This window comes from Erinaceus europaeus, chromosome 3 (genome assembly GCF_950295315.1).
Source record: "Erinaceus europaeus chromosome 3, mEriEur2.1, whole genome shotgun sequence".
Classification (NCBI taxonomy): Eukaryota; Metazoa; Chordata; class Mammalia; order Eulipotyphla; family Erinaceidae; genus Erinaceus; species Erinaceus europaeus.
The window spans coordinates 17,186,479-17,211,155 of NC_080164.1; the positions used below are offsets into that span (position 1 = coordinate 17,186,479).

At 55.6% G+C, this 24,677-nt stretch overlaps 3 protein-coding genes and 2 non-coding genes across 6 annotated transcripts; 4 read left to right on the forward strand and 1 right to left on the reverse strand.

Moving 5' to 3' along the window:
- The first annotated feature begins 667 nt into the window (after positions 1-667).
- LOC132537578 (uncharacterized) lies at positions 668-1,915 on the forward strand. The gene has a single exon (XM_060188417.1). It carries the CDS (start codon positions 668-670, stop codon positions 1,688-1,690), a length of 1,023 nt encoding a protein of 340 aa, XP_060044400.1. The 3' UTR covers positions 1,691-1,915.
- TRNAY-GUA (transfer RNA tyrosine (anticodon GUA)) lies at positions 1,265-1,353 on the forward strand. The gene is given in 2 exon segments: positions 1,265-1,301; positions 1,318-1,353. It is a non-coding gene; the product is annotated as a tRNA-Tyr (tRNA).
- Positions 1,656-1,728, forward strand: TRNAA-AGC (transfer RNA alanine (anticodon AGC)). Its single transcript has one exon. It is a non-coding gene; the product is annotated as a tRNA-Ala (tRNA).
- A 164-nt stretch (positions 1,916-2,079) lies between the features above and the next one.
- Positions 2,080-20,753, forward strand: AGBL5 (AGBL carboxypeptidase 5). Of its 2 annotated transcripts, XR_009548875.1 has the most exons (16): positions 2,080-2,227; positions 3,051-3,299; positions 4,461-4,632; positions 4,917-5,080; positions 5,605-5,782; positions 6,109-6,287; positions 6,583-7,039; positions 7,877-8,046; positions 8,276-8,411; positions 9,270-9,472; positions 10,032-10,270; positions 17,796-17,951; positions 18,795-18,907; positions 19,183-19,229; positions 19,668-19,798; positions 20,138-20,276. XR_009548875.1 is itself a non-coding variant. In XM_060186710.1 (15 exons), exons 2-15 carry the CDS (start codon positions 3,097-3,099, stop codon positions 20,307-20,309), a joined length of 2,673 nt encoding a protein of 890 aa, XP_060042693.1. In that variant the 5' UTR covers positions 2,080-2,227; positions 3,051-3,096; the 3' UTR covers positions 20,310-20,753. The 2 variants fall into 2 exon arrangements, 1 of the variants encoding a protein (XP_060042693.1); XM_060186710.1 differs by lacking the exon at positions 19,183-19,229 and having other exon boundaries at positions 20,138-20,753.
- On the reverse strand, positions 20,534-21,451 carry OST4 (oligosaccharyltransferase complex subunit 4, non-catalytic). Its single transcript, XM_007532581.3, has 2 exons — positions 21,229-21,451; positions 20,534-20,767 (listed from the first exon to the last, which is right to left on the reverse strand). Exon 1 carries the CDS (start codon positions 21,362-21,364, stop codon positions 21,251-21,253), a length of 114 nt encoding a protein of 37 aa, XP_007532643.1. The 5' UTR covers positions 21,365-21,451; the 3' UTR covers positions 20,534-20,767; positions 21,229-21,250.
- Between the last annotated feature and the right edge of the window lie 3,226 nt (positions 21,452-24,677).

The window sequence follows — 24,677 nt, forward strand, 5'->3', positions numbered from 1 at the left end:
GCAGGTCTGCAGGTGTCTGTCTTTCTCTCCTCTTCTCTGTCTTCCCCTCCTCTTTCCATTTCTCTCTGTCTTAACGATGACGACATCAGTAACAATAATAATAAAAAACAAGGGCAACAAAATGGAAAATATAATTAAAAAAAAAACCAAAAACTTATAGAAAAATATTACACCAAGTCTGTCATAAATACACCATTAAATGTCAAAGAACTAAGAATCAATAAAGACATTAGACATAACAAGAAAATTATGGGTATGGGAGTGTTTACTAATTATGTGCCTGATAAAAGGTTAATAGGAGTCATACAACTCTATATCAAAGAAAATTAATCCAATTGAAAAATGGGTAGAAGAATCAAACACACCCAACCAGAAAGATTTGCGGATACCTATGTTCAAAGCAGCACAATTTGTAACAGCTAAAACCTGGAGGCAACCCAGGTGTCCAACAACAGATGAGTGGCTGAGCAAGCCATAGAGAAGCCGGTCAGTGATAGATTGGTGGTGGGGTGAGGGGAGCAGGGGCGGAGGTGTGGTGACTTAAAAGGATATGGGGTATTTCTGGGGTGATCTTTCTTGAGTTTGAAACAAGAGAGAAGGGATACTTCCACGGCACTGTAAATGTATTTTATTACAGTGCCACTGGCTTGTGTGTTCACGCTTGAAGATGGTTAACTGCACGTTATGTGAATTGTGCCTTAACAAATATATATATACCCCCAAAAAGTCCACCTATGTAACACTCTTTGACCCCGTCCCGGGAAGAGGCAGGAAACCCTCCTGCGTGAGCGAGGCAGCTCGTTGTGGGTGGGCGCGGGGATGCGGCCCGCTCGCGGGGGGCGCGGCCAGGGGGCGGTCAGCCCCTCACCCCATCCGCACGCCCCGGAGGAGTCGGGGCTTCGGCTGTGTCTGTTTTAATAGCCCGGGAGCCCGCGGAGAAAGCCGGCGGCGCGGACGGGCGGGCCGGGGTGTGTGGGCGCCCGACGCGGGACCTCGGCCTCGGGAAGAGGGAGCAGGAAAAGCCAAAGGCAGCCCCGGACCGAGCGCTCGATCCTGCAGACGCCCCCGGGCGGGGTTCACAGGACGGGGGTGCAGGAGCCAGCAGGGCTGCCGCAGCACCTCGGCGCGCCTTGCAGTCCCCAGCGCTCGGGGTTCGACTTTCCCGAGTCCGGGAGCCATTCGATCAGCTCGGGACCATGGGGCCGGGCGGCGTCGGCGCGGGCGCGGCTTAGGAGGCTGCCAGCAGCGGCGAGTGGCAGCGAGGCCTTCGATAGCTCAGTTGGTAGAGCGGAGGACTGTAGTGGGGCAGCCGTGGCAATCCTTAGGTCGCTGGTTCGATTCCGGCTCGAAGGACTTCGTACGATTTTTTTTTTTTTTTCTCCCGCTCCTCTGCGACCACCCGCCCGATGGGGTGGGTTTTCCCGGGCCCCGATATGGGTGCAGCTGGCTTGTGGGTGGGGTGGGGGGACAAAGCTGCGGGGCAGAAACCGGCTCTGGCTTCGGGACCGGGTGTGTCACTATCACTCCGGGCAGGGACGGTCGGCCTGCGCAGAATTCCGCCGGGCCGCGCCCCGCGCCTGCGCCGCTCCCCGCACCCAGCGTCGCCGGCCGGGCGCTGCAGCCTGTAAGGCGGAGGGAAGGGAGGCAGCCCAGTCGGGGGATTAGCTCAAATGGTAGAGCGCTCGCTTAGCATGCGAGAGGTAGCGGGATCGATGCCCGCATCCTCCACTCGGCTTTTTGCCTCCGCGGCGGGCTACCCCCGCGGGTGCAGGGGAGCCGACGAGCGCACGGGGGCTCCGCGGGGATCCCTCTTCTCACTGGCTCCGCGCTTATTCTGCAGGCGAGGCTTTTCCAGGTCCCCCTTCGGCCACTTTTGTCACTTCCCTTCCCGGGAGGGCGGGGCAGGCCGTTAACCGTCTCCTCGGGATCCACGGGTGGAACCCCGGGGGCGGCGGGCGCGCAGAGCCCCCCAGGCGGCGCAGGCCGAGTCCCCGCTAACACGCGAGGGACCCCGCCGAGCGGGCCAGTGGCGGCGCGCCTTACTGGACGGGTGGCGTGTGGCCGCCGCGACCAATCGGCGAGGGGCTTCTTGTCTCCTGGCAGAGCGGGGTCCCGGCACCGCGGCGCTCGGGTTTTGTTTGGGTCCTGGCTGGAGGGCCCGGGTGCCGGGGCCCGAGGGGGCGCCTCGCTACCGGGAGAGGGCGCGGGACCAGCGGCCCGGAGAGAGGTGAGGGGCTCTGCGCGCCCCGCGGGCCCCGGCCCCGACCCCGGCCCGGCGCCCCACCCCGCCCCCTGCGGGCTCCGGACCCCGGCCCCCCCCCCGCCGGCCCCGGGCCCCGCCTCCTGCGCTCCACGGGGTGTCCGCACCTCCCCCCCCCCCCCCAGCTCGGCGGGCCGGGGTCCCCTGCAGACTTGGGGTCCGCCAGCCACGCCCGGCACCCCGGCGGGTCTCAACCGGCCACTTTTTCATTGGTGCCTAGGACTCCCATTTCCCGCCAGTAACTGTTATCAGGTAGCGGGGTCAGGAGCTCCAGGGCTCGCAGGAGGGCAGGAGGGCGTGAAGATGGATCCTTGTCCTGCTACCGCGGGGCTGCAGCTCTGAGGCGAGCTGCTGGCTTCTGCCCGCTGCCCGGGGCCTGACGGCGGCCGCCCGGTGCCGGTTGTCCCCCGCGGTGGGCTCGGCGGTGCCCCGCCTCCCAGCTGGGGAGCAGGTGCCACACACCCGGGATGGCCAGCCACGTGTGAGCGAGCGAGGCGTGGAAACCTGACCTCTGGTTCTCTGGTCTTTGCTTGGGGTCTGATGTTTCGCAACCAGGCTAAGCCTTGGAGTATTTTGCTTGCGGAATAGCCAAGCTGTGGTTTGTCGGGGGGGCCCGGGGACCGGTTCTGAGCCTCTGTGGGCACGGCGAACAGCTCTGTCCCGGCCCTTGCTGCAAGGCCACTCCCCCCTTTTCCTCGGAGCTTGAGGCCCTTTGCTTGTTAGGCCAGGCGGACCCTAAACTCCGTACCCCCCCAGCTTGCTTTCACGTGTCCCCGCCCCTCTTCCCCAGCTCTCAGGGCCAGAGCGGGCCAGGAGGATGCTTTCCCAGCCCCAGCATGGAGCTGCGCTGTGGGGGATTGCTGTTCAGTTCTCGCTTTGATTCGGGGAACCTAGCCCACGTGGAGAAGGTGGAATCTGGGGCTAGTGATGGGGAAGGGTTGGCAGCCCCCTCCAGCAGCCTTGCTTCTTCCCCTGACTATGAGTTCAACGTGTGGACCCGGCCAGATTGTGCTGAAACGGAGTTTGAGAACGGGAACAGGTAAGAGGGAAGCCATGGAGGAGGGAGCAAGGAGAGGGTGTCCTGACCCGACCCCAGGTCCAGGCCTCAGTTGCCCCTCGTGGCTGACCATCCATATTTGCACTTCCTCCATCCTACAAGCCCTTTTCCTCATCTAACTTCCACCCACGCACCCACCCCCATCTCTGGTACACCTACATGTATGTCTGCATGTCTTATTTAAAAAAAAAATACTTTATTTTGAGTAGAAACAAATTAAAAGAGAAGGGGGAGACAGGGGGAGAGAGAGAGATTTGCAGCACTGCTTCACCCTTAATGAACCCGCCCCCACTCCGAAGGTGGCAACTGGGGGCTTGAACCTGGGTCTTTGCACATGGTAGAAGTATGCACTCAACCAGGTGTACCACCATCCAGCCCCAGATGCCTTTTTTTTTAAAAAAAATATTTATTCCCTTTTGTTGCCCTTATTGTTTTATTGTTATAGTTATTATTGTTGTTATTGATGTCATCATTGTTGGATAGGGCAGGGAGAAATGGAGAGAGGAGGGGAAGACAGAGAGGGGGAGAGAAAGACAGACACCTGCAGACCTGCTTCACCGCCTGTGAAGTGACTCCCCTGCAGGTGGGGAGTCCGGGGGTTTGAACCGGGATCCATACACCGGTCCTTGCTCTTCGCGCCACCTGTGCTTAACCCGCTACGCTACCGCCCAACTCCCTAAAAAAGTATTTTTATTTTGCTTACTTATTTCAGAGCACTGCTTAGCTCTGGTTTATGGTGGTGCTGGGGATTGAACCTGGGACTTATGGTGCCTCTGACATAAAAGTCTTTTTGTATAACCATGATGCTATCAGTCTCCCCAGCCCTATATCTGTATCTCTGTGTTATTTTTTTTTTAAAGAAATGAAGATTGCTTTTTTTTTTTAAAGATTTTATTTATTTATAAGAAAGATAGGAGGAGAGAGAAAGAACCAGACATCACTCTGGCACATGTGCTGCCGGGGATTGAACTCAGGACCTCATGCTTGGGAGTCCAAAACTTTACCACTGTGCCACCTCCCAGACCACGTCTCTATGTTATTTTTAATGACTCATTATTTTACATCTGCTGCTGGCCTCACCTGCTGAGCAAGCTCCATGGTCTGGCTCTGGTTCTGACCTTTCTCCCTGACTTTTGTTCTCAGGTCATGGTTCTACTTCAGTGTCCGGGGAGGAATCCCTGGGAAGCTCATCAAGATCAACATCATGAACATGAACAAGCAGAGCAAGCTGTACTCCCAGGGCATGGCCCCTTTCGTGCGCACGCTGCCCACACGGCCACGCTGGGAGCGTGTTCGAGACCGGCCCACCTTTGAGGTCAGTGCTCCTTGAGGCAGAAGGAAAGGTGCGAGAAGTGAGGGGAAGGAAGTGTTTACGTAGCACACCCACACCTTAGTGTGTTCCGTCCCAAGTCCCAGGCAGCCAGGACAGCAGGCCGGGGTATCAGCTTTTCCTTGCGTGGAGCCCAGCCCAGCCCTGCCGGAGGAGTAGGCTGGCTTGTGCAGAGCCCTGGGGGGTGAGGGGCGACAGTGGATGTGAGGAGGGGTGTGGCCAGTCCCTGGTGGTCCCAGTAGAATCGCTCTCTTCCCTCTGCTCCTCAGATGACAGAGACACAGTTTGTGTTGTCCTTTGTTCACCGTTTCGTGGAGGGCCGAGGGGCCACCACCTTCTTCGCCTTCTGCTACCCCTTCTCCTACAGTGACTGCCAGGATTTGCTAAGCCAGCTAGACCAGCGCTTTCTGGAGAACCACCCTATCCACAGCAGGTGCCAGCCCATCATCCTGCCCCCCTGCCCTGGGCTGAACACCTCTGCCCTTTGGGGGGCCAGCTCACAGCCTTGAAGCAAAGCCTCACCGGGTCTTTCCTGTCAGGAAGTGGGGCCTTTTTGGCAGATGTCTCTGTGACCTTGATCTCAGCACCCTCCCACACACACTGCCTGCCCCTCTCAAGCCCTTAATACCCCAACTCTTATCAGCACCCAGAACCAAGCCAGCTGCTGCTCACACACCTTTCTTTCTTGTCCCAGTGGATGGCAACTTCTCCTCACCAAGTCAGCCATTTCAGAGAGCCAGCAACTGGGGGGGGGGGGGTGTGTGTGTGGCGCAGATCCTGCCCTGTACCCTGCATTCTGGCAGTACAAACCTGCCCACATCCCTAACTCTATTTATAGTGAGAAGCTGTGAGGCCCCAAGGTTAAGGCGAAGGACAGGATCCTACAGGTCCTACAAATGAGGGGCTCTTGTTAGGACCTCAGGGACTTCTCTGGCCCGACAGCTATCTTCTCTCCAGCTCCCAGGATGCCATCTATTACCACCGGGAGATCCTGTGCTACTCTCTGGATGGACTTCGTGTGGATCTGCTGACCATCAGTTCCTGCCATGGGCTTCAGGAAGACCGAGAGCCCCGGCTAGAGCAGCTGTTTCCTGACATAGGCACCCCGCGCCCGTTCTGTTTCACAGGCAAGAGGGTGAGTGGAGCCAGCCTAAAGGTAGAATGTCACCTTCCTTAGCTCCGGCCACTGCTGAGTGTGAGGCTGCTCTCTGCCGGCACCCCAGCCCCTCCCCCTCCCACTACAGGCAACAGCTCTCATTTATAGACTCAGCCCCCTAGAAACTCAGTGGCTGTTTCTGCCTTGTCACCCCCATGCCCCGCTCCCCACACATCTAAATGCACCCCCCAACAAATGCTATTAGGACTGCCAAGATAGCTCACAGGGGAGGGTGCCTGCTTAGCTCCATGTGTGAACTGGACTGCATACTGACTGACCTGCTGACCACTCTCTTCTCCCCTCAGATATTCTTCCTAAGCAGTAGGGTGCACCCTGGAGAGACGCCATCAAGCTTTGTCTTCAATGGCTTTCTGAACTTCATCCTTCGACCTGATGACCCCCGGGCCCAAACCCTGCGTCGCCTCTTTGTGTTTAAGCTGATTCCCATGTTGAACCCTGACGGTGTGGTCCGGGGCCACTACCGGTAAGAAGCCTGGCATTCTTGCCCAGCTGCCACTCGTGCCCACTCTTGCCCAACTCCTGTCCCCGGTCCTCTTGCACCCTAAGCAGGATGGCCCCGTCTAGTGGTTCTCCCAGGAAGGAGCGGCTGAAAGTGCAGGTCCATCTGAGCAGAGGCGCCAGTGGAGGCCATGCCAGCAGCTCGGGGAGGGCCCGTCCCGCTTCTCCCCCAGTATACACACAGCCTCCAGTTTCCTCGGTCTCTGCCCCAGCCCTCCGGCCAGCCCCTCCAGCCCGCTTCAGCCCTGCTTCTCTCACAGCACAGACTCCCGCGGAGTGAACCTGAACCGGCAGTACCTGAAGCCCGACGTGGCACTGCACCCCGCCATCTACGGGGCCAAGGCGGTGCTACTCTACCACCACGTGCACTCCCGCCTCAACTCCCAGAGTGCCTCTGAGCACCGGCACAGCCCCCAGCTCCCTCCTGAGGCCCCCCCTGTGGACCCTGAGAAAGGCAGCCATCTCCAGAATGAGGCCGACCTTGAGCACTCATCTGAAGGGGACAACCCCAACGCTTGGCTCCAGAGTGAGCCCGGGGAGCAGAAGGCCGCCAGCGTGTGGATGATGCCTCAGCAGCCTGCCGAGGCGGAGCAGCCGACCCCCGACGCCATCCCCCCCAAAGAGAGCGGCGTCGCTTACTACGTGGACCTGCATGGACATGCTTCCAAGCGGGGCTGCTTCATGTACGGAAATAGCTTTAGTGACGAGAGCACCCAGGTAGGAAGCCAAGGACGGCATGAGGGTGGGCGGGGTACAGGTCAGGCCATGAAGGCCACCTGTGGAAGGAGCCTCTGGCAGCAAGGCCTGTGGCTGCAGGGCCCCTGAAGCAGCCTGAGGGGCTGGGAAGAGAGAGCATGTGACCCTTTATGTCTCAGCCCAGTGGTCAGAGGGTCAAACTGTCATCGTCAGTCTCCTCTGAGTTTGGGGGGGTTGGGGAGCCGGCATAGTAGATGCAAAAGACTCCTGCCTGAGGCTCTGATGTCCCTGCTTCAGTCCACTACACCACTGTGAGCTAGAGCCGAGCAGTGCTGTGGTAAAAATAAGCAAATAAAGTTTGAGGAATGGGTAAAAAAAAACACCACCAAACCATATTGTATTGTATTGCATACCAAAGCAAAGACTGGGGAATGGGGAAGGAGGAGGGAGGTTGGAGTCTGATGCACGATGGTGGAAAGGATCTAAGTTGGTGCTGGGAGTTTTCTGCAGACACCTATCACAGGGAGATGAAAAACTGTACCGTATACCAACAGCTGTACTGTAAGCCATTAACCCCTCAATAAAGCCATTAAAAAAAAAAGAAAGAAAAATTCTGTACTGTTGGAGAGCTTTAAAAAAAAAGGTGGAACGAAGTTGGGGAAAAAAATAATGCAAAGCAAAAGGAATTATACCTCCCAGTGCTTAAAAACATTGTTAACTATGCAGTGAGACTCCAAGAAGTGCCTATGGCCCTTGGTGGCCGGAGGCAGCTACCACAAGCTAAGTCCATGACCCTTGCTCTCCATTCCCGCCTGTGCCTTCTGTCCCTCCTGAGCTGCCTTTTTCTCCTCCTAACAGGTGGAGAATATGCTGTATCCAAAGCTCATCTCCTTAAACTCAGCCCACTTCGACTTCCAGGGCTGCAATTTCTCAGAGAAGAACATGTATGCCCGAGACCGCCGAGACGGCCAGTCTAAGGAGGGCAGCGGCCGGGTTGCAATCCACAAAGCCTCAGGGATAATCCACAGGTTGGGTGGGAGCTGGGATTCGGTGGGTGAAAAAGGGTGTTTGAGAAGCGGGGGTTAGCCCAGGTGTTCTGCAGTTAGCTTTGTGGCCTTCACCTAGGACTCTGCCCTTTGGGAATTTAAGGCAAGTCAGGTGCTAGTTGCTAGGGATTAGCACTTTGTGTCCACTTTTCTGGCCGGGGCTGCCCCCAAGTCTGTCCAGGCAGGACACTGACAAAGGTCTCTGTCACAGCTACACACTTGAATGCAACTACAACACCGGGCGCTCAGTGAACAGCATCCCTGCTGCCTGCCATGACAACGGGCGTGCCAGCCCTCCGCCTCCACCTGCCTTCCCCTCCAGATACACCGTGGAGCTGTTTGAGCAGGTACCAATATGAGGGAGAGCGGCTCAGAGGTGGCACAGTGGAGCTGTTTGAGCAGGTACCAATATGAGGGAGAGCGGCTCAGAGGTGGCACAGTGGTTAGAGCATTGGATTTGAGACCGTGAGGTTCTGAATTCTATCCCCTGCACTGCATGTGTCAGAGTAATGCTTTAGTTCTCTCTGTTTGTGTTAATAAAATAGATGATTTTGGGTATCTGAAGAGGCTGCTCAGTCTTCTCCCCAGCTCAGTTGCCCCAGTGAAGAAACACAGGCTTCTTGTGAAGGTGCTGAGAAGTGAGCAGCCAGGGTTGCTGAGACCACCTCTAGGACCCCCAGGCACATCTGATCTGAGTCAGATTCTCGGCTTCTGACCTCATCTTCCTCCCCCTGGGAGCTTGTTTACTTTTGAGCTCAAAAGCGCCCCCTCAGCACTGGTCTTGACCACATTTGAGTCCTGGGGCCCAGGAGGGGTAAAAAGAGCTGCAGTGTTGAGGGGGGTTGTGCAGGAGTAGCACACAGGACTTGCATGAGAGCACCCAAGTTCAACCCCTAGCACCATCGGTATCCAGAGCTGAGCAATGCTCTGAGGAAAAGAAAGGTCGATCTGTGGGTTGTAGAAGGGCTCTGAGCACCTTCTCCTGGAATTCCCTCCTGGTGCCATCCGAAAGGCCAGCCTGCCTCTGCTCAGCAGACGAGGCCCCCCAGATGGCCACAGATCAGGGGAGAGATCTAAACCCACTTGTGAGAAACAGCCCAGGCACAGAATCGGGCACCCATGGACATGTGCGTCTCTGCCCATCCCTCTGCTGGGCAGCCTGGCTTGAATGACCGAGATGCCAAGGCAAGCTGGCCTTCCCGCAGGTGGGCCGGGCGATGGCCATTGCAGCCTTGGACATGGCCGAATGCAACCCGTGGCCCCGAATTGTGTTGTCGGAGCACAGCAGCCTCACGAACCTCCGGGCCTGGATGCTGAGACACGTGCGCAACAGCCGAGGCCTGAGCAGCACTGTGAACGTGGGTGTCTGCAAGAAGAGGGGCTCTCGGACGCCACCCAAAAGCAACAAGTAAGGCCAGCAGAAGGGAGAAGGGAGTGGGCAGGAAGGGCGACGGGGCGCTCCACGCCCACCTTTAAGTACCACAAGGTGGATTCTCAGGGAACACTGAGATGTGTAAGAGCAGTTCCTTCTGGGAAAGTGGGCTCCGCTTCTCCTTTGCCTGGAGCTCCATACTCCCAAGATTGGAAAGCCAGGCATGGGACTGCCTTCTCCGGAGCTCTGCACAAAACCGGGTCCTGTGGTGAGGCTGGAGCAAGTATTTCCAGTGCCTCCGGGGGCAGGGTTGTGTGTGTGTGTGTGTGTGTGTGGGGGGGGACTGCTTAGAGCTGGCCCCCGGGCTCTTAAGTCACTTCCTGTGGGAGCTTGGCTGTGTGAATGAGGACCTCTAGGCATTCTGGGATCAGTAGGTTGCACCTCAAGTCAGAGCTTTCACCCATGGCCAGAACTCCTCCCTTCCCCCTTAGGAGCTCCTAGGCCCTTTCACCCCATTGCTCAAGCTGTCATGAACAGCCAGCCTTGGGGTGTATCCTCCCAGGCCCCACACTGACTGGCATCTGCTTCTTTGCAGTGGGTTGCCCGTTTCCTGCTCTGAAAATACCCTGAGCCGCATGCGAAGTTTCAGCACTGGCACAAGCACTGGCACAAGCACTGGCACAAGCACTGGCGGTAGCAGCAGCAGCCAACAGAACTCTCCACAGATGAAGAACTCCCCCAGCTTCCCTTTTCACAGCAGTCGGCCTACAGGGCTGCCAGGCCTGGGCTCTAGCACCCAAAAGGTCAGCCACCGGGTGCTGGGCCCTGTCAGAGGTAAGCTGGTCTGGGAGCCCCTGCAGCAGGTGTTCAGTTGTCTGGGCCATTGCTGGGGGAAGTGAGAGCCTGAAGACAAAACACCTGATCTGGGACCGAGGGGGGCTCAATAAAACTAGTCTGTAGCAGAACCTGCAGCCTCTCCTGCGAGCTTGGTGTTCCCTGCGCATGTGCTCGAGTGCCAGCGTGCGGCACAGGCAGGGAGTCTCCTCCGTGGTGGCATCAAAGACAGGACTGCTGTCTTACTGTTGGGGACAGTATAAAGGAATGTCCCCACAGTCCACATTACAGCACTGTAGAGTGAGGGGGATTCCCTCCGAGATTTCTGCAGGCTGAGATTGTCCTGGCTTCAGTGCCTATTCCGAAAGCGGTGTGAGAAAGAGTCTAACCCTTCCAAAAGAAGGCAGACAGCCTCTGTGGGATGCTTACAGAGCCACAGTCCAGCCCCACCCACAGTGACCACGACTGTCCACCTGTGCATCCATGTCCCTAAGACTCTGCCCAGTGAGAGCCTGCCTGCTCAGATGCCTGTTCTGGGCCAAAGTGTCTGCTGGGAGCAGACAAGGAAGGGGCTGCCGGGCTGCTTCTCGGGCGTAACCAGCCTGTGGCAGGTGACTGCAGTGCCGCAGCTGGAAGACACAGAGCAGCCCATGTGTGGCTTCTGGATGATGCTGCCGTGCCAGAGTGGGAGGTTCCTGAGCTGGAGCTGTGCTGGGTCCTGAGCGAGCTGCACTTGTGCTGGTCAGTGCTGCCTGCTACCCACCTTCCCACACAGCCCTGGTCCAGGCCTGCCCCAGTCCGTGGCTCCAGCTGGAGCAGCCTCAGGGAGAGGCAGCGCTCACTCACACCAGCTGTGACCAGCTAGATGTCCTCTCCTTGGCTGGCCCTGCTGTTACCTCTGCTTCTCCTCACGGTTTTGAGTTGAGAACACATTTGCACACTGTGGTGACTGAGAACATTAAAATCCTGATGCCGTAACCTTTAAATTGGGAGCAGTATCACATATAGACCACGTAATCCTAACGAGGAGCCTGTGGGCAGATGGTATTTGCAGTGTTCTGATGACTGAAGACTGACAAAATAGTGTGCTGCTTTGCCATGTACAGAACTGCCTTTCACTCTCTGTCTTTTTTTTTTTAATTTATTTATTCCCTTTCGTTGCCCTTGTTTTATTGTTGTAGTCATTATTGTTATTGACGTCGTCGTTGGATAGGACAGAGAGAAATGGAGAAAGGAGGGGAAGACAGAGAGGGAGAGGGAAAGACAGACACCTGCAAGCCTGCTTGTGAAATGACTCCCCTGCAGGTGGGGAGCCGGAGGCTCGAACTGGGATCCTTATGCCGGTCCTTGCGCTTTGCACCACCTGCACTTAACCCACTGCGCTACTGCCCGACTCCCTCTGTCTTAAAAAAGGGTGACTGGTTTGAGATTAGTTTGAGCTATTAAGTGACAGTCATTCAAATTTACTAAACTTACTTTCTAACACCCCCTCCCCCAGGTCCCAACCACTCATCTCTCTTAAATCAGGGTCCTTAGGAAGAAACACCATAAATTCTTGCCTGACTATAAAAGGAAAACATTATAATAGTCTTTTCTGGTTCCTCACAGGAGGACCAGGGCAGTTAGTTTTCAACCCCCATTTGATGAGTAAGCCACCCCCATGCTGAGTGCTGTATAAGCTCCATGGGTGAGGGCGTGTCTGTTTCTTTGTTGTCCTGGAATAACTAACATTCAGTACTAAGTAATTCCTGGTTGAATGACTTGAAACTTAACAGGGAACACAGGACAGCAGACACAGCAGACACACTGGGGGGGAAGGTTCTCTTCAGTAGTAGTTTTGAAGAATGGCTGGTGGTCTGTGGCTCAACACACAGATCTCAGAGGTGAAACGACAGCCATGATCAGAGCTGCTGGCCAGAGAGGAAAGCATGCAGACTCAAAGGACTAAGCCCCTCACCCTAGAAACCAGGATGTTTAGAATACAGTGAGTTAACAGAGATGTGCTGTGCTGAAGTCAGCCTTCTGTAGCTGTGGGTTCTGTCTCTGCAGATTCAACCAACTGCGGATGGGAAACCCGTACTATGGTCGCCCCTGTACAACCACCAGTCCCCGCCGGTGTCCCTAACAGTCCAGTCCAGACATTCTGTGCCTAGTGTGGGTGTTCGGTGCTGCAATCTGTAGGAGCGTGAGCAGAGTGTTCGGTGCTGCAATCTGTAGGACCGTGAGCAGAGTACATGTAAACAAGGGGTTTGAGCCATTTGTGCGCTTTGGTATCCAGAGTCCCAGGACCAGTGTCTCGGGGGATTCTTAGGGTTATATACCTGGCAACAGCTGTGAGCTTTGTGATGATGGGAACACAGTATTTATTGTATTTTTAAAATTTTTATTATCTTTATTTACTGGATAGACAGCCAGAAATCGAGAGGGAGGATGGAGAGGGAGAGAGACAGAGAGACACCTGCAGCCCTGCTTCACCACTTGCAAAGCTTTCCCCCTGCGGGTGGGGACCGGGGGCTCAAACCTGGGTCCTTGTGCACTGTAACATGTGCGCTCAACCAGGTGCGCCACCACCCGGTCCCGGGAACACAGTATTTATGTGTGAGTGCCGTCTGTGCTGTGTCTACCAGGCCGGGAAGGGTGAAGAGGCTCCCTGACAGTAATCATTCGTGAGATGACTAGTGCCTGTACTGACATGTGCAAAGGAGAGATGGAGAGAAGCATTAGACGTGGCAGGAGTCCGTGATGGAAGGGACAGACTAGGAGGTTGAAGTTAAAGGAAAGTCCATGGTGACATCGAGACACTGTTGGAAGAGAAGGCGCTAAGTGCTTGCTCTGTCTGGCCATGCCTGATATGGTCTATCTCTATGGAGACATCCTGCAGGCAGAAAAGGGGCAAACTGTAGAAAAGGTGACACTGGAGTGATCTGGGCGTCATCCACATTCAGGCTGAAGTGAGAGCCAAGTGACAAGCTCTGTTCCCCAGATGAATGAGCTCAAGTAAAAGCATACAAGAGTGTACTGGCTTGAATAGGACTTGCACAAACACTTCTAGGACTGACAAGCAGTATCTCTACAGGCAAGAGGCCAGATACCAAACAGGGATACTCTCAAGTGAGTCCAGACCCCCTTTGTTTTCCTGGGCGTCTGTTGGTGCTGACTTGTGCTGTTGTGTCTCTTAAAGACCCTGCTAGGGCTCAGAGCAGGAGATGGGCTGGTGATGTAGACTGCGGTGTTTGGACTTGGCATCTGTCTTCTACCAACCCTTGGAAAAATGTCTGTGTCCACCTTGATTTTTTCTCTCTGTGCTTTAGCTTTGTAATGTTTCCCAGTTTCCACATATCTAGTCCTTGGTCTCTGCCAGATCTAGGTACACTCTCTTTTCTTTTCTTTTTCTTTTTCTTCTTTTAAAGATTTTATTTATTAATGAGAAAGGAGGAGAGAGAAAGAGCCAGACATCACTCTGTTACATGTGCTGCCAGGGATCGAACTCAGGACCTCATGCTTGAGAGTCCAAAACTTTACCACTGTGCCACCTCCCGGAGCACTCTATTTTCTTTTTTGGCCTGCAGGGCTACCGCTAGGGCTTGGTGCCAACACTACAAATCCACTATTCCTGGAAGCCATCTTTTTTTTTTTTTTCTTTTCCCTGTTGTTGTTGCTGCTGCTATTGTTGGATAAGACAGAGAGAAATTGAGAGGAGAAATTGAGAGAGAGATATTGAGGGGGGGGGAGAGAAAGATAGACACCTGCAGACCTGCTTCACTGCTTGCAAAGCAACCCCCCTGGAATTGGGGAGAAAGGGGCTTGGACCGGGATCCTTGAGCTGGTCCTTGTGCTTTGCACTATGTGCGCTTAACCCAGTGTGCTACCGCCCAGCCCCCTACATTCTGTTTTCTAAGAGGAAGAACTCATAGATCTTAACTGTAAAACAGCTGTGCTTCCCAAGCCCAGAACTAGGATTGTGATTTGACAGTTTGTTTTTTTAACTTAACGAACTTATTAGAAAACTTCTACCAAGATGTAAAGTCCTATCATATCTAACTGCATATTTAATTACTGACTGTCCTGGCTGGACAGAATGAAAGATGAGATGGGGCTCCCCAGAAAGCTTCAGGAAAGATGTAAGCAGCCCAACCAGAAGTTTAAGCAGTGGTTCCGGGAACTGGTCTGACAGGCTCTGTCCTCAGTGATTGGAGTGGCATTTTAGGAGGGTGGCGAATGCTGGATGACCAGGAATGTTCCTGGGACACGGGGCTAAGAGAGCTGAGAAGCCACCATCGCAGCACCCTAAGACCCAGGACCTTCTACATCTACTTGCCCGCTGCTGTAGATCAGCCCTGAGAACGTCTTTGCAGACCCAGAATCTTTGTGAGGTCTGGTCCTGGGGTTCTAGAGGGACAGTAGTCAAAGGAGGGAGTGAGGACAGTCAAGATACAGAACTCACAGGAGGGCCAGCTCTGAAGCCCCCTCCGTCAGCTGTGTGTCAGTGAAAGCTAAGCAAGGACAGGGACTCCCGGGTCATGCAGCTAGAAGTGCTGGCAGCATCAGGCAGACCTGCACCCTACCACACGGGCTAGTCAAGTCTCACCCATCCTGGGCCCTCCAGAAGACTGATATAAAACACAAGGGGCTGGAGAGACAGCACAGTGGGTATACAAAAGGACTTCCCTGCCTGAGGCACCAGGTTCAGTCCCCAGCACCACCAAAGGCCAGAACTAAGCAGTGTTCTCAGTACAAAAACGACATCTACATACAGCAGTCCCCTGAAATGTCATCTCAAAACCTCTGTGGGAGCTGGGGAGAGGGCATGTGGTTATGCGAAGAGTTTTCCACGCTGAGTCTCTGGGGTCCCAGGCCGAATTCCCACACTACCGTAGGCCAGAGCCGAGTAGTGCTCTGGGGAGAAGCAACCTCTGGAGGCAGTGCTGCCCACACCTGTCACTTTTAGATTCAGCTTAGTCTCCCTTCCTTCTTTCTTTTGCCATCACTAGGGCTTCACTGCTTTGAGTTGACTTTTGTTAGCGACAAAGGAGTAAAGGCCCCCCTATTACCACCACATGGTCAGGGCCAGGCTCGAACGTGGCTCCTGTGCACCACAAAGCAGGACCTCACCAGATGAGTGCTTCTGCTAGCCCTAGCCACTGCCTCTACAAGAGAGTCGTTGGGCTCCTCCCTTTACTGCTTGTCTAAAAAGGGACAGAAATACCAGGAGTTTGCCAGGACACAAGAAACTAGACTGGGGCAGGGGGAAGACAACATAAGGGTTATGCAGAGTCTCAAGCCTGAGACTCTGAAGTCCCAGGTTCAATCCCTACACCGCCATGAACCAGAGCTGAGCAATGCTCTGGTAAAGAAGAAACGTGTGTGTTCACAATGCCAAGTTTACTGGCAGACCTGGGCAGTCTTTAAGTGATGATTGAAACACTGTCTTTAACTGCCTCACATTTTCCAGATCAGGACTCTTAAACCAGACCACGTCTCCTTGCTGTCCTCAGTGTGTCTCCTGTGAGCTGTACATTTCCCACTGACCTTTCTGCACGATTTGATCACTGTGCTCACACCCTTTCAAGTGTCAGCTCTCACCAGACAGGCCCTCATACGTTTTCTTGCTTGCTCTTAGCCTTTCCCGGGGTGGGGTGAAGCTCCATCTCTGAGCGTGGTTTCAGGTCTGGAAACCCGTGCTTCCCTTCTCATTGTCTTTCTGCCTGCCCCGACTGTCAGCTGGGCTCCCCAGTCTCTGCACCATTGATGGGTAATGTTTCAGGTCATTTGACTGCAGCTATGAAACTCTCATTTCCTGTCTTGGGGCCATCACTGTCCTGTTTTCTGGGTTGCAGTTGGTACCCGGCATCTCAGTAAACTCCTATAAACTAGCATAATTTCTGTCCTGATAATCCTTATTCATAACACTATCATGTTCTTAAAATCTGGCTAGAGACCTCCTGAAAGTAGCCTTGCTCTTACCCCTGGCTACTGCTCTGTGTAGCCAGACAAGATACACTGTCACCTAGAGGCTCCATGGAATGCAGGTCCCTGAAGGCCAACAGCAGCTCACTGGTCTGAGCAGTCAACACCTGCTATGACCAGGACCTGACACCCGAAAGCCTCCCTACCCCATGTAGTCTCACTATCAGCCCCACCTGAACCCCATCTTCAGGACATGGAGCAGAAAAGCTCCAGCCACAGGGAAGGGCCCTGACCAGAGACCCTTAGGCCAAGAGAGGGCACTGAGCCAGCTCTTGGTCAGTTTGTAGTGGGTGCCTGCCAGTCAGGACAGTGAATGATGACTGCCACTGGTTTTCCCAGCAGCATTGGATATGTACTGGGATATGTACTATTGAGGGAAAGGTCCCTGTCCTCAAGAGACTCAAGTGCCAACTGCAAACTCACTAACATTTCTCGAGTATTTCCCACTTGGCAGGTACTGTTACCATACACACCACTAAGTGAACAGAGGACCAGGGAGGGTTTGCAACGCCAAACTTGCTGTGTGAGGTGGTGACGTATGAGAGGGTCATGTAAGATGTCTGGGGTTTCACTGGAAGAGGAGCCACAAGGTAACGGCAGGAGGCAGGGTCAGGCAGTGGACCACCACCTCAGCGCACAGGAATTTCACAGCCAGAGGTAGCTTGGGCCGTGCCTTGAGAAGGTCCTTAGCATTAGCCCTGTGCCTAAGCTGAGAATTTTTGGTCTAAGGTTTAGAGTTCCTGCCACCTCGTGAAGGGGGAGAGATCCAATCTAGAGAGACCGGTGAGCAAGTTTTTCAAAGGCCCAGGTGAAAGCTAACCTGTCACCCAGCTGTGGCCTGGGAGAATGAAAGAGAGGTGCGAGTGAAGGCAGCGGCAGACTTGTCAGACTTGGCTAAACCCGTCTCAGGTCTAGGAAGGTGTATCAGTGGAGGGCGCACTTGGCACGTGTGGGCCCTGGCTCAGGCCCCGGCACTGTGTGCACCAGAATGGTGGGCTGACCTTCCTCTCGGTACTTTTAAAAATACTAATAGAATGCAACAAAGCCAAAGGCTTCTAGCAGATAGGCCTTCACCAAGACTGGGAAAATAAAGAGTGAGAAAAAGTGACTTTTGTTTGGGCCATGGGGGCTTCCAGGTAGACATGTCCAGTAGTTCAGCAGAGAAAAACAGACAGGAGAAACTTTGGGAGTTGAATATGTCGAGCAGGACAGCACAGAGGATAGAGTTGGGAGGGGGGAATACTGACACTAGGGGGAGGGGATAGTGGAAGAGAAACAGGAGAGCTCAGGAAAGTTGTCTCAGCGCAGGTAATCTCTGCTAGAACAAACCTGGGGGGCTGGCTGGCTGGCAACAGGTGAGGCCTGAGGGCTGCTGGGAACTAGATCAAGAAAACGGAGTCTGAAGCCTTCCTACCATCTTAGAGTCTCTTGAGCAGAGGAATCGTGATGTGATGATGTCCTAGCAAACGGGCACCGTCTGTCTTCTGACCCAGGAGCGCCCGCAGAGTGCCCGGGTCCCACTTATTTGCCTGTTTCTGTTTGTGTCCCATCCACTTAGAGCCCCGAAGCCAGGACCGGAGAAGGCGGCAGCAGCCACTGACCCAGCGACCCACGTCCAGCAGCCTGGCCCCGCCCCCAGCTCCTGCTAACTCTGGTGCAGCTTCCTCACGCAATGTGGGCTCCTGCCTGCTGCCCAGCTCACTCAACATATCAGGTCTGTACCCACGGCCGCGTGTGCCTGGCTTGGCCAGCCTCCTTCCTCCCCTTCCACCCAGAGCCTTAGACCGCGCACCCACTATGTTGGAAGAAACCCCTGCCGCTACCGTGCTGCCCGAGCTGGACTTCTTCGTTAGCTTGACATGCCGCAGGCCACTCCAGACCAGGGGCACCAGATAGCCTTCTGGACTGTCCCGAGCCCTACCCCCACCCTGTATAGGAAGCTGGCATTTAACGAACATCTCTGGATAATAAAATCAGTTACCCTTTATTGAGCGTTTCCTATGCACTATGCGCTCACTGCTGAGCATGCTGTCTCGCTTAAGCCTCGCTTTGATAGTTGAGGGACCTGAGGACCTTCCCTGCCTGCTGCTTGTTCTGGCTTCGACTCTGACTCCAGGAGCTGGCCGGCCTTAGAATAACAGAGCGTGGAAAGCAGCGCAGGCCCTCCACCTGCCAAAGATGTGGACTGGGGCTGACTGTTCTCCTGTTAAAGAGACCCACCATGTGAAGGACTGGAAGGACGGTTTCTCAGTGGCTGGCCCTCAGTCTAGTCCAGTCCAGTCCAGTCTGGGGTTCAGCACTGGCCTTGCTTCAGTGCTCACACATGTAACTGGGATGAGCTGAGATCTGTCTGTCTGTAGAGCGGTTCCAGCTTGACACTTCAAGGTTCTGAATCAGGGTTCTAACTCAGAAACTTCCTACAATGCACAGGACCACAACCAGAAGTCAGCCAGCTCAAAGAACAGTAGTGCCAAGCCAGAGACACCCTGGACTAAAGAACTTCTGGCCTCCTCTCCAAGACTCCTCCTTATAACCACCAGTCCCCTTTCTTCTCCAGGGAACAGCTGCTCATTCCTGTCCTCGGGGGACAAGCCAGAGGCTGTCATGGTGATTGGGAAAGGTCTACTGGGGACAGGACCTCGGATCCCCTGCATCCGGACCCGACTGCAGGTAAGCTTTTCGGCTCTTCCCTGGTACCAGCCTAACAGCTGGGCAGAGCCCATCAAGGCACTGAAGGGAAAATGCCAAACACTGCTTCACACTGCTCCCCAGCCACATCAGAGAGCTTCCCTGCTGCCTGAGCGCCATCTCCTGTGCCCCCCATCCCTTCGCCAGGCCTCTCGCTTGCTTCTAACCCATGTCCCTGCCAGATATACCCCAACCGCAGCTGCTAGCTTTGGCTTTGCCTGCCCCCCACCCTTAGCGTCTCCTCTCTTTCTGCCCAGACCTGCCCGAGGAGAGTTCCCGCCAGGAGGGGTCCCGGATTCCCCAGGTAACAAATCTGGTTGCTGCTCCTAGGAACAGCCACGCCACCAACTCCAGTTCGGTCCAGACTCCTGTGCTAGGCTGGCTGAGGCTGGGTATAGGCAGAAGCTGGCCGGGGGGGCCTAAGCTGCTCTGGCAGGGGCCAAGGCACAGGCTGAGAGGTCTGCCACCCTGTCTTCCACACGGAGGCACTCTACTCAGCCACAGCTTGGCCCCGATACGGCCAAGGAGGTTGAATGCTGGAGCCTTGGCCTTAACTAGGTGGATCCTTGCTAACAAGACCTGGAGAGTGTGGCTCTCCGGCTCCTGTCCCGCCTTCCCCTCCCAGCTAGGGGAAGGCAGAGTCTCATGGCCCCCACAGCCACGTTGAGTCCTTTATTATACTCGTGCACACAAGCACTAGAGAAGCAAAAGTCCAGTCTCTTAGCCCCTTCCCTGTCCGCAGGCTAGGCCCAGGTTGGGCCGGGGCTCACCGCCGCCTCGCAGAGGGATGAGAGGCTCTTCAGGCCCCACATCCCCTGCCCCCAGGATCAAGGAGAGCCGTGGGCTGGAGCCGGGACCCCGCTGTGCAGCAGGGTGAGCATGGGGCTCAGCCCCCCCATTTCTATCCTTTCACCCCCACTTCTGCCATTCAGGATCATCTTCCTTCCCTACTCCTTTTGAGACTAAAGGTACTTTCAGTGAGAATCGAGACTCATTTTTCCCCCATCCTGGCTCAGTCATCACTTCAACAGACATCAGAACAGCTTCCACTTAGGGCCTAACTCCTAGAGCTGCTGGGTCCAGCGTCAGACACGCACTACTCAGCCTGCACTACTCACTTCGCCCTCCTTGCCTCTCACCTGCCAGCCACTGGCTAACAGACCTGAAGAGGGGCAGCTCTCACCAACCTCGTCCCTTTCTTCTTTGTTGCAGGCTGCCTCAGGCCAGGCCCCCTCGGCCCCGTTCTGCCCCTGCCCTCTCTCCTCTCTCCCATAGTCTCTCTGACTCCCAGTCTCGGACTTGTTACAGCGGGGGGCCCCTGGGCCAGTCTGAGGTTGGTTTTGTGCCTCTGTCTCCTCCACTTACTGTTTCTCCCCGGGTCTGAGACCTTCACCTTCATGCCTGAGAAACAGCCCCAAGCCGGGGAACACAGCCAGCAGGGTGCTAGTCTCCCCAGCCGCCCTGCGACTCCATGTGGCAGCAAGAGCGCCCTGGACTGCCAGCCACGCCATTCTGAGGCATCGCAGAGCGTCGCCCTGGGAAAGGACAAAGCTGGGGCCTGCCACCCCTCCCCTCCCTCCACAGCACAAGACTTTGGGACCACAAAAATATATATCTATATTTTTATATTGGGGGGAGTAGAAAAGAAAGCAGCCCCTATCGTGGGCCCTACTCAGTGGCAGCTTCTTGTTCCATAGGTTTAAGGAAGACATTGAGGAAATAAAAGTTGTTTGGAAAAATCCAGGTGTAGTTGCTTTGTTTGCTGTGATTGGTAGAAGAGATGAAGTGAAGTGTGAGGGCCCCTCACACCCTCCATCTTGCCTCAGACTATGTCCTGGAACCCTAGAAAAGAGGGGGAGAGAGCTGCGGTAAGGAAGAGGCTGCGGCTTTCTCCCTAGGAAACCCTGCGGGGCTCAGCTGCATGCGGCCTGCCTCCCTCGCTCTGATCCCCACTTGAGACGGGTTCCCGGCCCCGGCCCGCCGCCACCCACCTTTCTCCTGAGACTTGTGTTCACGGTACTCGAGCCCTGAGCCTGTGCCCGCCGGCCCCAGAACACGCACGTTCGAGAGGCTGTACCCCGGTGACAGCCTCCTCGGCCCGGGCATCTGGGGCCGAAGGGTCGCCCCCCGCCCCCGCCCCTGCCCCTGCCCCCGCCCCTGCCCCCGCCCCAGCAGGGAGCGGCTTCACGTGCCGGCTTCGGGGCGAGCGGGGCCGGGGGACGGTCTGGCCGCTTCAGACTGGAGGTCCCGGGCCGGGAGGCCTCGGCGGCCTGGCCACTCGGCTCTCCGGCCCGGCCCGTTACCTGGGGCGGGGAAGCGCCGCTCTCACTCCTGCTTCTTGGGGTTGTTGACCGCCACGTAGTGATAGAGCACGACGAGCAGGAAGAGCGACACGCCCAGCATGTTGGCGAAGATGGCGAGCTGCACATCCGTGATCATCCTGCGGGGAGAGCAGGGGCTGAGCCGCGGCCGCGCACCTTCTCCCAGCCGGGGTCAGCCGCCGTCGCCGGACAGCTGCAGCCTGCCCCTCACCTGCTCAGGGCTTCGGCTCAGTCGCCGACACAGCACCAGCTCGAGGGAGACAGCCGGGGCCGGAAACCTGGTGCGTCCGCTCAGTCCCAAACGAGTCACTTCCGGCCCCGCGGCTCGGCCCACAACGACTCCTCTAGCCCGGCGTCTCGCCTGCTCCCCACTGTGCCCGCGAGGGGGCGTGGTCTACGGGAGGCTTCGGGGGCGTGTCCTCGCGTGGGCGGGGCGGGGTACGCCCCCAACCCCAGCGCACCGCAGCTGGCCGCAGCTGGCGCGGCCTAGGACGCAGTTAGCTGCGCTTTGTCCGCCTCCCTGGAGCCGAGAAGCGGGCGAGGGCGCGGCGTGAGAGACTCGACCTGACCCCTCCACTCCGACCCCCCTTCCTGCCTCGGCCCCCCGCGCTGCTGTCCACCCTTCGCTTCCCGGTCAGGCCCAGCCAGGTGCTTCCTTTGGGCCCTGCCCTGGGGGATCCCTTCCCCGGCCCGCCGCGAGGAGGCAGGCGGTGCAGAACCCGGACGGGACTGGGCGGACCCCTGGGGGGCCCCCTCCTGGGCGCCAGCCCGCCCCGCCCGCGACCCCTCCAGTGCCGCCCCTCCCGATGCTCCCCTCCTCCACCCCGCCCCGGAGGTGGGCGTCGGAAACAGGGCGGACCCTCCCGGAATCAGAACCCGGAGCGTGGGCTTTGGGCCAAGTGAGAAATCACCCCCCGGATGCGAGGGGGGAGGGAGGAAGGGCTGGGACCAGAGGCGGGGGTCGCCTAGGGGATAGAGGAAGGCCGCTGTGGGCCCGAGTCTCAGGTGAGGGAGAGGCGCCCCGGGGCCGCCCTGCTCCTCCGGCCGCGGTCCCCCTCTCGTCCCTCTGCTTCACCATAAAAGGGCACAGCCCTTAGCTAGGCTGGGGGCTGGGCTGTTGCTCTGGAGCTGTCAGGGGTAATGAGGGCCAGTTGCTTTGCGGTCGAGGGGGCCAGGGCTCAGGGGACGCCTCTGCCCAGAGCCAAGGAAAACTCCAGGAGCTGCTCTGGGCCTGCAACAGCTGGGTCAGGGCACCACCGGCTGCCTGTGCTCCGCGGCGCCCCAGAGCCACCCTGGCCGGGGAATCGGCCTGGGACTCTCCGCCTCCAGCAGCCTGTAATTCCCCTGTCTCTGCCCCTCCGCCCCCACACTGACAACCCCAGTCCCCACTCAGCATTTCCCAGAAGTTTCCGATTTCGAGTCCTGAGCCCAAGTTCCTCCACACAGCAGTGAAACCCAGACGTGTATTCCCTCGTGTGTCCTGTGTCTAGGTCTTAAAGGATTATATTATGCTTCATGTCTTCTGGAAATTTGAAGCAGGTCCAAGTCCAGCCAGACATAAAGGTCTACAGCTGAAGCAGGACCAGACCCTGGAGAGGAGGCCTTCTAGAGAACACGAGGGAAGGCCTTGTGCCACAGGGTTCTGGGGCTGTCTATAAAGCGCTCAGGGCTAAAGGGGACCTGTGGGGGTCACTTTGGGGTGTGTGTGGAGCCAGAGTCGGTTTCTCATTCAGAGTGAGGGGCACCACAGCCCAAAGATCGCCCTGGTGTCATGACATTGCCGTGTGATGCTGAGGCACAAACCTGGGCTCAGACAAGGCACTCGCCCGCCCTGTTTGCTGAGCTGATCTCCAAGCTGGTCTCCCCACCACCACCACCACCAACATTGCCTTATAAAGAGGAAAACAAGCTCTGAAGGGCATTGATTTGACCAAAGTTCTACAAGGGGTTCTTTAAGTCTGTGCTTCATGTCAGACTTCAGACTCCATAGGTTGTTCTAAGGTCAGGGAGGAGAGGGAAAGAAGTTCATTCGAGAACCATCCAGAAATGTCTTTCACCTCCCAGAACTTCCTGTGCCTAGGTCAGCGGGTCTTTATCAGGCTTGGTGGCTCATTTGGCCAATTGCCTGAAAGGAACTGAAATGAGAAATAGTCCCCAGGACTGAACTTGACTTAGCTAAAGGCTAACAACTTATGAGAAAAGGCTGGATGGAAAGTATGTGGGAAATGAGACAGGCAGACCTCTTCCTGGGGGAGCCAGGGAATGGAGGTTGGTGAAGGGAGCACAAGTTTGGAGCATAATCTCTGTGACAAGTGTGATGCACTCATGTCTTCAAGGAGCAGACATATGGAAGGGGTTAGAAATTATTAACAAAATTTGGCAGGAGCAGCTATTCTCAGTCTGACACGATAGACCTTAAAATAAATAAAATTTAAAAAGATAGGGATGGACATTACTTAATGCTCAGAGGATCAGTCAATCAAGAGGACTTAACGATTATTAACATCTATGCACCCAAGGAGAGGCCATCTAAATACATCAAACATCTACTAAAAGGGCTACAACAATATATTAACAACACAGTAATAGGGGATTTCAACACCCCCTGGATGTTAGACCAGAAACTATCAAATACTTAGAGGAATATTGGCAGACCTTTTTTTTTTTTTTTCAAGGCGTCTTCAATGAAATGAATCCAATTACAAAAATTTTAAAAAGTTAAACAATAAACATAAAGCAGAACTTGGATTGGGTCTGTTGTCTTGCATCAAAGTAGAGGACTCTGGGGTACGGGGAAGGGTTCAGGTCCTGGAACATGATGGCAAAGGAGGATCTAGAGGGGAGTTTAACTATTATGTGGAAAACTGAGAAATGTGAACAACGGTAGATGGCATAATGGTTATGCAAAGAGACTTTTATTGCTGAGGCTCCAAAGTCTCAGATTCATGGTAAAGTCACCTTTTTTTTTTTAAAAAAATTAATTTATTCCCTTTTGTTGCCCTTGTTTTATTGTTGTTGTTAGATAGGACAATAGAGAGAACTGGAGAGAGGAGGGGAAGACAGAGAGGGGGGAGATAAAGACACCTGCAGACCTGCTTCATCTGCTTGTGAAGTGACTCCCCTGCAGGTGGGGAGCCAGGGGCTCGAACCGGGATTCTTACACGGGTCCTTGCGCTTTGAGCCACCTGCGCTTAACCCACTGTGCTACCCGCCCAACTCCTGAATTCACCTTTTTTACCCCATCTTGGATAGAGCTTAAAGATAATCATGTAAGTGAGAAAAGTCAGAAACAAAAGGATGAATATGGGATGATCTCACTCATAGACAGAAGTTGAAAAACAAGACCAGAAGGGAAAACTGAAAACAGAACTTGGACTGGAGTTGGTGTATTGCACCAAAGTCAAAGACTCAGGTGGGACGGAGGGTTCAGG

Excerpts from the sequence above, each read along its gene's own strand:
- AGBL5 (XM_060186710.1), top strand. The coding sequence starts at position 3,097 with ATGGAGCTGCGCTGTGGGGGATTGCTGTTCAGTTCTCGCTTTGATTCG. Across the intron at positions 8,047-8,275 it reads GCCTCAGGGATAATCCACAG|CTACACACTTGAATGCAACT; the intron begins GTTGGGTGGGAG and ends TCTCTGTCACAG. Across the intron at positions 19,799-20,137 it reads GGACCCCGCTGTGCAGCAGG|GCTGCCTCAGGCCAGGCCCC; the intron begins GTGAGCATGGGG and ends TCTTTGTTGCAG.
- OST4 (XM_007532581.3), bottom strand. The coding sequence starts at position 21,364 with ATGATCACGGATGTGCAGCTCGCCATCTTCGCCAACATGCTGGGCGTG.
- LOC132537578 (XM_060188417.1), top strand. The coding sequence starts at position 668 with ATGGTTAACTGCACGTTATGTGAATTGTGCCTTAACAAATATATATAT.